The 14049-nt window shown below is 34.1% G+C and overlaps 1 protein-coding gene across 1 annotated transcript; it reads right to left on the bottom strand.

Annotated features, from left to right (window-relative positions):
• Nucleotides 1-275: 275 nt before the first annotated feature.
• sgtb (small glutamine rich tetratricopeptide repeat co-chaperone beta) lies at nucleotides 276-14028 on the bottom strand. Its single transcript, XM_067398297.1, has 13 exons — nucleotides 14013-14028; nucleotides 12947-13061; nucleotides 11177-11292; nucleotides 7913-8016; nucleotides 7701-7776; nucleotides 7411-7510; nucleotides 7214-7318; nucleotides 3432-3570; nucleotides 3188-3250; nucleotides 2047-2084; nucleotides 1270-1353; nucleotides 930-1050; nucleotides 276-413 (listed from the first exon to the last, which is right to left on the bottom strand). The coding sequence occupies exons 2-12, from the start codon at nucleotides 13036-13038 to the stop codon at nucleotides 939-941; spliced, it is 1029 nt and encodes a 342-aa protein (XP_067254398.1). The 5' UTR covers nucleotides 13039-13061; nucleotides 14013-14028; the 3' UTR covers nucleotides 276-413; nucleotides 930-938.
• Between the last annotated feature and the right edge of the window lie 21 nt (nucleotides 14029-14049).

Here is a 14049-nt window from a genome sequence, read left to right as displayed (position 1 = left end):
ATCATTTATTCATCCTCATGTCGTTCCAAACAATGAGTGAATTGTCATTTTATGGATGAACTATTCCTATACAATGTCCTTGGATATTAATAACATGGCCCCACATCTAGTCAATAGGCATAAACATATGATCAATCATTCGTTTAGTAAAATAAAGTCAACTCTGATGTGTCATAACCAGCTACATTCATAAAGAGAGGACTGAAACATTATCTACACAGACAAACACAAAGAAACCTCAGTCAGTTATTAAGATAATGTTCTCTGTGTATAAGGTGATTTTGAATGTTTCCCCCCTGATGTCTCCATATAAAGTGCCATTCCCTCCGTCTTGGGATCATCTCGAATAGAAGAATGAATTTAACGATTGCACTCACGACTCTTTTCCGCCTGCCCTCCTCTGATTCTTGATCCTGTATAGACCAGAAGATTTATAGTTATTATTCTGCAGGATACACGGGTGCGTACACATAAAATTCCTGTCCATGGAATATATTTACAGCAGTATAAATGTAATAGGAAAATCCCTACTAGCTACAGACAGTGAAAAGAGAACTGGGAAATGTCCAACACAGGCTCACTGGAAAAACGTGCTTGTGGCGACATTTCTGCAAAATTATATCACGTTGCTTTTTGCACATTTCGTGACACTTTTAAAGAAAAATGTCCAGTGAGTGGTGCTAAAATCAACAGTTTAATCTGAAACAGATGACTCTCAATCTGTCAACGTTTTTATTTTAAGTTGTTTGTTGTACATATCGTGGAAGTTTGGAGATAAAATGTCAGCTGAGTGGTGCTAAAAGATTAACGCTCTATCGCATTTAAAAAATAACGTACCGCCTACACTAAACCAATGAGTGCGTTTACTCACATCAGGACTGCATGTAAGTGTACAGTTATTTAAACAGGATGAGTGTGACATCTCAGACCTGCTAGGATCAGGAGTGTTCCTCTGCACTGCCGCTGAAGGAGCGACTTCGGATGTGGTTCCTCAGCTGTTCAATCAGTTCTGGATTCTGCTGCTGGATCTGCTGGGCGAACTGCTGTCCACTGAGAGAAACATCAACATCTCTCAAAACACAGTGTCAGAGTCCTAGTTTATGTGGCACATCAAAGCTTCATGCTATGTGTTTAATTCTGCTTGGTGCCTCTGGTGCAGCAGTATATTATACACATCACCTCTGAATATCAATGTACCACATCATTCTTAAAACCTTCTGAGGAACACATGTCAAGTCATGAATCAAATGTCCAAGAGAAGATGCTCACGCTTCAATGAGACTGGATATGTCAGATAATCCACCCACTCCTGCTGCAGGTCCCCCCACCGCGTTCGACATCATGCCCGACATGCTGGTTTTGGACAGTTAATCACAAACAAACTGTCATTACATTTCTAAAAGTATAGCATTTGTAACTTAAGAGTCATCTGTTGCAGTATTTGCTATATGAAGGGATAGTTCATTCAAAAAACTATTTCATGTGTGCCTGTAGCGTGAGAACAAACCTCGTTGGTTCTCACACACACACAAGAAAGTATGGTTGAGTTTCCGTTTACTATATTTGATCAATTAATAAAAGCCTAAAACAAATCTGTTCATCAAATAAAGTGATTGTACTGCTTGGAATAAATTGCCTAATAACAAAAATATTAAGCGGCACACAATATATCAACAATATTAAAAAGATTTCTTTAGGGTCATGTGTGTGTGTCAATGTTTGTATGTGAATAAAAGACTAAAATACATCTGTTCGTCATATAAAGGGATCACACTTTTGGAGAAATTGCAAAAATGTATCAGTTTACAATGTCTTCATGTACGTTTTGAAGCTGGAAAATGTTGACTGCATAGACTTTCGATGGATGGAATTACAAAAAATTACAGAATATAAAAAATTTCTTTGTGTTCCAAAGATAAACAAAAGTCATACAGGTATGGAACAACATGAGTGTGTGTGATAGAAATGTCATCTCTATAAATTATTTAAAAGGTTTAATTTGGAAGGTATACCACAAACATGCAGAGTTGATTTATTTAAACTTACAGTTGTTGAACCTGCTGGTTTTGCATCACACTGGCAGCCTATAGTGCAAAAGAGAAAGTGTTTGAGTGGATACAAACATCAAATTTAAAGAATGCATAACAGTGTCTGTTAGCTTCAAAGCCATTTAAATGCTAAATAAATAAACTTACAGTAGATGTACACTACTGTTCAAAAGGTTTTTTTTTAACAAATTAATACTTTTATTCAGCAAGAATGCATTAAATTGATCAAAAGTGACAGCAAAAGATTTCTATTTCAAATAAACGCTGTTCTTTTGATTTTTCTATACATCAAAAAATCCTGAAAAAAATGTATCGCGGTTTCCACAAAAATATGAAGCAGCACAACTGTTTTCAACATTGATAATAATCAGAATTGTTTCTTGAGCATCAAATCAGCATTTTACAATGATTTCTGAAGGATCATGTGACACTGAAGACTGAAGTAATAATGCTGAAAAAACATTTTTTATCACAGGAATAAATTACATTTTAAAATATTTTCACATAGAAAACAGTTATTTTAATTTTAATAATATTTCAGAACATTACTGTTTTTGATCAAATAAATGCAGCCTTAGTGAGCATAAGAGACTCTTTAAAAAATAAATAATAAATAAATAAATAAAAACACTTACAGACCCCAAACATTTTAACAGTAGTGTATACATTTACAATTTAGTCTTTCACTTCCTTGATAATAGAACTTTTTGTCCAATAGAATGCTCTGCACAGTATACATGCTATATTCTGCAGAGTAGTACTGTATGGTAATATGCTACTCCAAACATAACCATGGGGTCTTTAAGTAGCATAATTAATCCCTAGAGCATGTCAAATTTCTCATATCTCATATCCTCACATTTTTCCTTTCTCTGCACCAAAGCAGACATACCCTGCATTAGATTTTGCGCATTTAGGTCTTAAAAGTGTGTGTTCTTTTTATGAAAGTGTCCCAATTTCTAGACGGCTGCAGTGTGCTAGAAACCACACGCTCACCCTCAGTCTGATTCAACTGACTGGCCCTTTAACTCTGGCATGGGCTGCATTCCATTGAGATGAAAAGGGTCACAAGGTCGATTTATGACCCATTTCATAAATACTATTAACAGAGAAATGCGAAACCACACACTTGCACATACCATGCTAATGAAAGCGGGGTTATTGATGAGGCTGGCCATGTCAAACCCCAGTCCTGTGGCCGTCTGTGAGAACACATGTAAAAGCTAATGTTAGGAGTTATTATGGGCTAGTTCTCATATTTAATTACTCAACTGGGATACTCAATATACATTCATTAAAAACTAAGATAGACTGAAGTTCTTTATAAGGTGTATCAGATATCAGTGTAATGATTTACATATGACAGCAGCTTCTTCTACTCACAGGACTGGATGCTTCTTTTTGTTTCTGCTCTGCAATCTTTAGGTTGGATTTGTAGGTGTCGTTTTCAGGATCTAACACCAGAGCTTTATTAAAAAAAGATATCGCTTCTGGATACTTGCTCATAGAAGTTAGTGCCAATCTATAATCATAAAGAGATCAAAGAAGATAAAAGTACTGTAATTTTGAAAATTAATAAAAGTGTAACATACTGGTTACTTTTAAAATATTTTAGATTAACTTTTAAATTCTGTTGTATAACTCAGCAGGAATGGGAATCAAAAGGAATGTACTTATTCTGGTTTTAATTCTGATTCACCTGATGATTCTAGTTCCATAATGATTCCATTAATGATTTTTAGTACTTTTGAGAAATCGCCCTCTCCTCAATAACTGTTCCTAACCATATATTACACAAAAAAAGTACAGGTGTAGCCAAATATTCAAGACTTGGGTGATAACCCATGAGACTGATTTATTTAATACTCATGAGACTGATTCATTTGATTCATTTAATACTCATGAGACTGATTCATATAATACTCATGAGACTGAATCATTTAATACTTATGAGACTGATTTATTTAGTGCTCATAAGACTGATTCATTTAATACTCATGAGACTGATTCATTTAATGCTTAGTTCACCTAAAAATGAAATTTCTGTCATTAATTTCTCACTTTCATGTCGTTCTGCTGAATGCTGTTTATGTTCAGCGCTTCCAGGTTCTATGTCAGAACACCGGCTCAGTATTGGCTGAGGCTGTAATATGTGAGCAGCACGATGCATGCGTGTGATGCTGACGCAGGAGCCGGCCAATAATGAGCGGACGTTCTGACGTAGAACCTGGAAGCGCTGAATGTAAACAGCGTAGGAGAATGACAGGGAAGAGAAGATATTGTTGAATGAAGTCGTTATTTTTGTTTTTCTTCACAAAAAGTATTCTTGTTGCTTCATAACATTACGGTTGAACCACTGTAGTCACGCTGACAATTTTAACAATGTTTTTACTACTTTTCTGGACCTTGAATGTGGTAACTACGTTGCTTTCTATGGGGGATAAAAAATAAAAAAACCTCGGATTTCATCAAAAATATCTTAATTTGTGTTCCGAAGATGAATGAAGGTGTGGAACAACATGAGGGTGAGTAATTAATGACAGAAATTTCATTTTTGGGTGAACTAACCCTTTAATACTCATGAAACTGATCTATTTTAATGCTCAAGAGACTGATTCATTTAATGCTCATGAGACTGATTCATTTAATGGTTATGAGAGTGATTCATTTAATGGTTATGAGAGTGATTCATTTAATGCTCATGAGACACACATTTAATACTCATGAGACTGATTCATTTAATGCTCAAAAGACTGATTCATTTAATACTCATGAGACTGATTCATTTAATACTCATGAGACTGATTCATTTAATGCTCATGAGACTGATTCATTTAATACTCATGAGACATACATTTAATACTCATGAGACTGATAAATTTAATGCTCATGAAATTGATTCATTTAATACTTATGAGACTGATTCATTTAATGCTCATAAAACTGGCTCATTTAATACTCATGAGACTGATTCATTTAATGCTCATGAGACTGATTCATTTAATGCTCATAAGACTGGATAATTTAATGCTCATGAGACTGATTCATTTAATGCTCATAAGACTGGATAATTTAATGCTCATGAGACTGATTCATTTAATGCTCATGAGACTGATTCATTTAATGCTCATGAGACTGATTCATTTAATAATCATGAGACATACATTTAATACTCATGAGACTGATAAATTTAATGCTCATGAAATTGATTCATTTAATACTTATGAGACTGATTCATTTAATGCTCATAAAACTGATTCATTTAATACTCATGAGACTGATTCATTTAATGCTCATGAGACTGATTCATTTAATGCTCATAAGACTGGATAATTTAATGCTCATGAGACTGATTCATTTAATGCTCATAAGACTGGATAATTTAATGCTCATGAGACTGATTCATTTAATACTCATGAGACTGATTCATTTAATGCTCATGAAACTGATTCATTTAATGCTCATAAGACTGGATAATTTAATGCTCATGAGACTGATTCATTTAATGCTCATAAGACTGGATAATTTAATGCTCATGAGACTGATTATTTTAATACTCATGAGACTGATTCATTTAATGCTCATGAAACTGATTCATTTAATGCTCATGAGACTGATTCATTTAATACTCATGAGACTGATTCATTTAATGCTCATGAAACTGATTCATTTAATGCTCACAAGACTGGATAATTTAATGCTCATGAGACTGATTCATTTAATGCTCATAAGACTGGATAATTTAATGCTCATGAGACTGATTATTTTAATACTCATGAGACTGATTCATTTAATGCTCATGAAACTGATTCATTTAATGCTCATGAGACTGATTCATTTAATACTTATGAGACTGATTCATTTAATGCTCATGAAACTGATTCATTTAATGCTCACAAGACTGGATAATTTAATGCTCATGAGACTGATTCATTTAATGCTCATAAGACTGGATAATTTAATGCTCATGAGACTGATTCATTTAATGCTCATAAGACTGGATAATTTAATACTCATGAAACTGATTCATTTAATGCTCATAAGACTGGATAATTTAATGCTCATGAGACTGATTCATTTAATGCTCATAAGACTGGATAATTTAATGCTCATGAGACTGATTCATTTAATGCTCATAAGACTGGATAATTTAATGCTCATGAGACTGATTATTTTAATACTCATGAGACTGATTCATTTAATGCTCATGAAACTGATTCATTTAATGCTCATGAGACTGATTCATTTAATACTCATGAGACTGATTCATTTAATGCTCATGAAACTGATTCATTTAATGCTCACAAGACTGGATAATTTAATGCTCATGAGACTGATTCATTTAATGCTCATAAGACTGGATAATTTAATGCTCATGAGACTGATTCATTTAATGCTCATAAGACTGGATAATTTAATGCTCATGAGACTGATTCATTTAATACTCATGAGACTGATTCATTTAATGCTCATGAAACTGATTCATTTAATGCTCATAAGACTGGATAATTTAATGCTCATGAGACTGATTCATTTAATGCTCATAAGACTGGATAATTTAATGCTCATGAGACTGATTATTTTAATACTCATGAGACTGATTCATTTAATGCTCATGAAACTGATTCATTTAATGCTCATGAGACTGATTCATTTAATACTCATGAGACTGATTCATTTAATGCTCATGAAACTGATTCATTTAATGCTCATAAGACTGGATAATTTAATGCTCATGAGACTGATTCATTTAATGCTCATAAGACTGGATAATTTAATGCTCATGAGACTGATTATTTTAATACTCATGAGACTGATTCATTTAATGCTCATGAAACTGATTCATTTAATGCTTGTGACACTGATTCATTTTTATAAATTCAGCATTGATTGTAGTTTAAGTTTTTGTCATTTTTATGGGCTTTTGTATTTTTTTATATTATTTTAATAATAATACTTCAATGTTTTTGAAGTTTACCGTTTTATAATATTTATAATATAAAGTTATATTATATATTAATATATTTATAATATTATAAACTTATCTAATATCTATTTTATTTCAGCAGTATTTCAATTAACAAAGATTTATAATAGTTTAATTTTAGTTTCAGTTACAATAACAACACTGATGTTTATATAACACCAAAATTAAACTATCTCACCCCATTCTGCCATAAGCTTTACTGTATGATGGGTCGATCGCAATCGCTCGTTCACAGTCTCCCGTAGCCTCTGTGTAGTTTCCAAGTTTACTATGTGCCGCAGCCCTGAGAGAGAACAATCCCAGCAATCAACACCAAACATCAACATTTCCTTCTTTATGAGTGACACATTCTCAGTGTGAAATCAAAGCTTTCACCTGTTACAGTAATAGACTGCATTTCTTTGGTCCAACTCAATGGCTTTTGTATAACAGTCCACAGCACTGCTATAATTCTCCTCTTTCATGTGGTTATTCCCTAGTAAAGAAACACAAAAGCATTTGAGCATACAGAGCATTGGGAATAAATGATGCATTAATGATTAATCATGTTTTTATTTGCATCATCACAGTGGAAAAAGGTGATGGCAGACAGTTATACACAATGCATTCTGTAATATGATTCTGACAGTGTTTTGAGTCTAAATACATTAGGAAAGTTGACATGCCCTCATTTTTAAGCTGCTCAGCTCTCTCAATATCCTCTGCAGAAGGAAACGTCTCAGGTAACGTAACAATGTCATTCTGTAAACAACAATTAGACAAGAAACTTTGGAAAAATGTATCTAAAATAATGCTTGTTGCATAATATACTGTATAAGTACAACAGTAATCAAAATAATGACAGAAAAACAAGTTGATATGTATAAAATGTTGTTACTTTGAGGAGAGAGTTGAGGAATATCTCTCTCAGTGGCTGAGGGGCGGCAAGATGGCAGTCACTGGAGCTGATCTTGAACGTGGTCTCGAGACACTGTATGGCCACTGTAAATAGAGAATAATGCATTCGTATTTTTTTTAATTTTGTACAATTGTGTATTTACTATATAATTACATATTACAATGCTGATATGGTTTGGTTTTTCAACAATAGCCACCTTTAGGTGCCAGTGGTTGACTATTCCAAGTATTTCATGTTTTTCTTTGAATGTTTTATGATATCATAAATGTGCAATATTTTATATACAGCCTTTATTTAACTGACAAAAGTACAAAGAAAAGATTCCCAATATTTTCACTGACCAATTTAAGTGTATTTTGTAAATAAACAAATTTTGATTATGATGGCTGCAACACACTTTACCACTGTCACATCACCTTTCCTTTTAAGTGAGAATAGTACTAATTGTTGCATTTTTGCAATTTTTCCAATCTCACTGGATACAAGACAGCTTCTCAACTGTCTGTGGTTGTCATTGATTCTCCTTTTCATGATGTGCCATTCATTTTCAATAAGAGACAGATTTGGTCTGCAGTCAGGCAGTCAAGCACATCCACTTTATGGTGTAGAGTGTCTAGAAACCACTCTGATGTATCACGTGCAGAATGAGGCCTGGCATTGTCTTGCTTCCCAGGAAAGATGTCATTTTGATGGCAGTATATGTCTCTGTACAATCCCAGTATATGTCTCCAATTCAATGTCATGCAGTTTGCACTGATGAACCCCCATACCATGACGGATGTTTGGTTTCGCACCTGTCACTGATGAAAATCTAGATGGTCCCTTTCGTTTTTGGGACTAAGAACTCAGTGTCCATTTATATCAAAAACATGCTGAAACGTGGACCAGAACACACATTTACACTGTCTTTTGGACCATCTGAGATGAGCTCTTGCCCAGGGAACTCAGTACATCTCTGTATAGAACTGATGTATAGCTTTCTCCTTGTTTAACAGAGATTCGAGTTGCATTTCTTGCAGCAGCAGACTGTGTTCAGTGACAATGATCTTCCAAAGTACTCCCGGGCCCATGTGGCTATTTTTAACACATTTAACAGAGGTTTCCTGCCTGGCCCTACACGGACTGATATTTCTCTGGATTCCCTGATACTTTCCACAATATTATGTATGTTAGATGCTGAAAGACCTAAATACTTTGCAATCTTGCATTGAGAAATGTGATTTTTGAATTGTTTAAAGCTGCTGTCTGTAACTTTTTTTGGTTAAAAATTATCCAAAATCAATTTCTGAGCAAGTACATATCCAGCCAGTGTTCAAAACTATCTCACAATGGTAAGCTTGTAATAATGTTTTATAATAAGAGAGACATGGTGGATTTCCACGGGAAATTCAAGCATGCAGCAGTTCATCTTTGCGTCATTACGTCACGTCTGTAAACAGAAAGAAAGGAGTCCAGGCTGGTCGGCTTTATCATGTGAGGATGCTGCTTGTAGCAGATCATTATCGCCTGTTCTCACAGCAGCTGAAATAATTAAATGTCAATCTGACACTGACAATCATCAGTGACAACTGGAGATTCACCCGTAGTCAAAAGCAAAAGACTTCAGACTGCCGTGTGGTTACAGGAATTGAAATGTACAGGTAATGCTAATATACACTAAATACACAGTCACGCAATGTTGATGTTGTTAACATTAACAATTTGAGAGCAAAGTATAACAGTAATAATAATTTGTAGCGCAGTAATAATAATAAGTTATGCTAATGCTCAGTTGGTCAGAACAAAAGTCACACTTTCAAGATGTAGAATCTGTGATTCTGAAGTACAGTATCTACACCGGTGCGGTGAATGACAGCAAACATTAGATTCATCCGCGGTGAGCCGTGCCGAGGCACAATGCACATAACAATAATAATTCCGCATATGACTGCAGTTGCAGGTTTCAAACAGAGATGGCGACAAAGAGGAAAAATGCCAGACTGCAGCTTTAACAACTCTGTCATGATATTTGGCACAAAGAAGTGAGCCATGACCCATTTTTGCTGGCAAAGGCTGAGACGCTCATTCTAACCCCAATCACGATACCCTTACCTATTACCAATTTACCAGCAAATTGTGGACTGTTTAACTTGGATGTTCTATAACCTTTTAACTTGTATTTTGCCTCTGTCCCAACATTTTCTGAGTGTGTTGCAGTCATCAAAATTAGTTTATACTTACAAAATACAATCAATTTGGTCAGTGGAAAAATTTGAAGTCTTTGGAAACAAATCACTGACTCTTGATTTTTATTGCGTTTAACAAAACTTTTTTTTTTTTTTTTTGAACTGGGGTTGTATATTCTCATAATAAATATTTCAATATGTATTGTGTCAGAACTATTTATCCCTTTTAAGCCCCAGGTATACTTCATTTCCGTCTGTCTAGTGCACAGTTGAGTGCACAAGCCTTTCAAAGTATACTCCTTTGGCCATGAGCGTTCAAGTGGACTTCGTTTTAAAGCGCTCAAATCACTCACACATGCTTTGTTGTACACACACTGTCTTCACAGACACAAAAATTGGGCTGCAAGCAGAAACTCCTGATGATGGAAATTACGTAACGTGGACAGAGCATGGAACGTGGATGGCCGAAGTATACTTTGGGCTTTAGTGTACTTGGTACAATGTCAGTGAAGAGCATGCTTGAGATGAAATATAAGACCTGTGATGTGTGAAGAAAAGTCAAAATAAATATTATTAATTGAATATATTACTTTAAATATTACTTAAGAATTTCTAATTAACTGTACTTTTGTTAAATTATTAAAAAAGTATTTAAATGTGATTTGGTTATTTAGGATACATAAAATGCTAGCTATGAAATCATTTTTAGTAAGACAAAATATTTGAAATTATGAAAAGTGTACTGTCTTCAAGTACACTTAAGTAGCCTTTTTGTTTCATTGATATATCATATGCAAGTAGTACAGATTTTTTTTTAATTAAATTTAAGATTTGAAGTGTACATTCAATACAATTAAGCACACCATTTTGTGATGGCCAGACATTTGCCTGTTAATCTATCTGATATATCAGGGCAATATATCACTAATAATAATGCCATTAAACAGACCAGTAAAACAGTTTGCAGTGGTTACTTTCAGAAAGTCCTTTTGATCTGACAGTGACCAGAATCTGAACAGCCAGTCCAGAGTAAAAAAGACCCGTGACTTTAAATGTTTTAAACATGAGGGTGACCTACCTTCCAGGCTTTCCTGTTCATCTGAATTCAGCGAGCCACAGTGTGTCTGATCTCTGAGGAACTGCACGATAGAATAGGCCAAGCGCTTTTCCACTGCCATTTTGTCTGGAAGAAACCTGAGGAAAGATTTGTTGAAAAGGGTCCTTTTCAATAGAATCAAACGAGACATTAGAGTAAAGGTGGCAGCTGAAATAGGTCAGCTGAAAAAGGAATAATGATATAACAAGAGACTGTACTTACAAAATGTCAAAATATTCAATAAAACATAACATGTGTACATTTGCAAGTGATATCAGCTGATTATTCTTAACAAATTTAGACACATAATTAGGGGTTGGAATCAAAAATCGATTCCAATTCTGGAAATGGATACTTAAGATCAGGAACTGGATACTTGTAATAAAATTAAAATTCCGATTCTGCTTATTGATTCCTGTGTGCGCATTTTAATGTGATTTCAAACCATTTTCAAGTGCAAGAAGACGTCGCACCGCAAGATGTTTTCTTTGCCCACACATCCAAAGTCGCGCACAGAGAGCCGCCTCTCGTATGGTGCGCAATACTGAATTGAGTTCTTGTACAAGTCTTCTTGTGCATGAACAAATATACTCAAAATTATGTCAAATATCCTTGTAAACTGTTGGTTTTGTCTTATGCGAATGTAAACAGATGAGAAAGAAACCACATGTGTAACAGAATATTGGATCCTACACAAGGTCTTAAAGTGACAGCAACCTAATAATCCTGCTGCCGTCAGTGTCATTATTGTTAATCAAAGAACAAAAGAAAAAGTAAATCAGTCACTGCTCTTGATTGAATAACTTTTGTAACTTTAATAAGAATTTTAAAAAAAAATGCAGTGTTTTACATTTGATTACTGAACTTTGTTCAGTTACATTTATTTATTAGTGTTTACTTCTGTTTAATAATGTTTAAAATGTTTATATGTTAGTCCAGTAGTCTTTGTTGTGGCATTTTGTTAAAACCATAGGGAAATGTTAAGTTTTTTTTTCATGTAAATCAGCTGCAACAAAACATTTTACCAAAAGACACTTTTATATCAAATAAGTTTGATATAAATGTTTAACTAAGTGTTTACCTCACTAGAAATGAAACCGGGAATCAATAAGAATCAGAATCGATAAGCAGAATCGGAATTGCTAAAATTCAAACGATACCAAAGTCTATATAAAGTCTTTGATGATACCCAACCCTACACATAATGCTGCATGTTGTTGCAGTGGTTAATTACATAACATTCTTCTATGAGATATTTCATCAGCTTTTGCTCATCAAACCCATATGGTTGTAATCTGAATTATAAAACTGTTCAGGTCCCATATGTAGAGTACATAGAATAGTTTCCTGCAAATGTAATGCACAGACTGTTATGCATGTCCCTGGATAACAAAAGCCAAACACATGATGCAGTTATGATGTAATGCTGACAAAGGAATCACAATTCATCCTACAACATGAAATATCATTTAATCTGATGTATATTTAAGAATAAACCTATTCTTAGGTAGATCAGCAGTAGTCTGAGCATCACAGATGGTCTATGTTTACACTGGTTTACACAGATGAGATTGCAGGAGGTAACGTTAGTGCAATGGCTGAAGACATTCGCAGTTTAATTAACGGACAGAAACAGAAACCTTTGCAAACGCAAGTCTCGGATATTCTTCTAGACCCCCGCATCTCACATCACCGCACAATATCAATAACATTATAGTCTTGTGGATGCTGTGCGCGCCCCCGCCCACCTACCTGGAGAAAGTGCCCGCAGCGCTCGTTTCAGCCACCGCGTCATGAACACTCGCGTGAGACAGATGATGATGATGATACGCAGCACAGCGCATGCGCCGTCTCGCCGGAAATAGCTCTGTTCAAGGACTACAATGAAATGTAGCTGTCCTTAAAAATATATATCTTTTTTAATTCTACCTTTTTTAAAGTTTATTATCTTTCGAAAAACATCAAAAAGCAGTGCAGGATACATATAACATATCTTTATATTTTCTTATTTGTAGTAATGCAATTTAGCTGTCTACAAACCAAAAGTTTATGGGGCAAACCATTGTGTGTGTGCGTGTGTGTGTTTGTGTGTCCATTATTTCATTTAATTTAGTTATAATACTTTTGCACATCAGATGTCTTAACTAACTCGATTTAAATAATTAACTCGTAATATTACATTGAAATATATTATATATGAACTTTTAATGTTTTACACTTCCATGTCATTTTTATGTATATTTTAATATTTATAATTAATTTAGTCTATTTCTATTTTCAGTGTTGGGTGTAATGCATTACTAAGTAATTAATTACTGTAATTGAATTACTTTTCCCTTGAAAAAGTAAAGTAAGGGATTACTCTTAATTTTTCTGTAATTTACTTCTGATGTAACTGCATTAAATAGTGTATCTCTTATAGAACAATTCTATAAAACAAAATAACGTCTAATGATAAAATATATGTTTTTAATGTAAAGTTCTCCCTTTAAATATTTTGGACAGTTCAAGAGTAACTTATTTAACTGTATATTGTTTATTTGAAAGAATTAAAAGAGCAGTTTCATGTCCTTGTATTGTTCAACTGGTTCAACCGGGATTTAGAAAGTATAAGTAATTCAATACTTTTTAGAGAGAGTAATTAGTACAGTAATCTAATTTCTAATTATTACACACACACAAATGTAATTAGTACCGACATAGTAATTAATTAGCCTATTTTTTAAGAGTAGCATACCTAACACTGTCAATTTTGAATACAGGAATTAAAAAAATTCGAGCCACGAAGAAAAGGAATTGCATATAACATTGCGCTTACATGCTGTTAACATGCTTTTCTTTCGGAGTTGTTGTTC

The sequence above is a fragment of the Chanodichthys erythropterus genome, chromosome 10 (genome assembly GCF_024489055.1).
Source record: "Chanodichthys erythropterus isolate Z2021 chromosome 10, ASM2448905v1, whole genome shotgun sequence".
NCBI classification, from domain to species: domain Eukaryota; kingdom Metazoa; phylum Chordata; class Actinopteri; order Cypriniformes; family Xenocyprididae; genus Chanodichthys; species Chanodichthys erythropterus.
Note: the sequence above shows the minus strand (reverse complement) of the source record. Positions and strands in the feature narration are given on the sequence as shown.

Bases quoted from the DNA above. Each gene is read 5' to 3' on its own strand.
- sgtb (XM_067398297.1), bottom strand. From the start codon at position 13,038: ATGCGCTGTGCTGCGTATCATCATCATCATCTGTCTCACGCGAGTGTT. The intron at 7,511-7,700 runs GCATGTCAACTT...TTTCTTTACTAG, and splicing joins TGAGCAGCTTAAAAATGAGG to GGAATAACCACATGAAAGAG. The intron at 1,354-2,046 runs GTAAGTTTAAAT...GTCCAAAACCAG, and splicing joins AACCAGCAGGTTCAACAACT to CATGTCGGGCATGATGTCGA.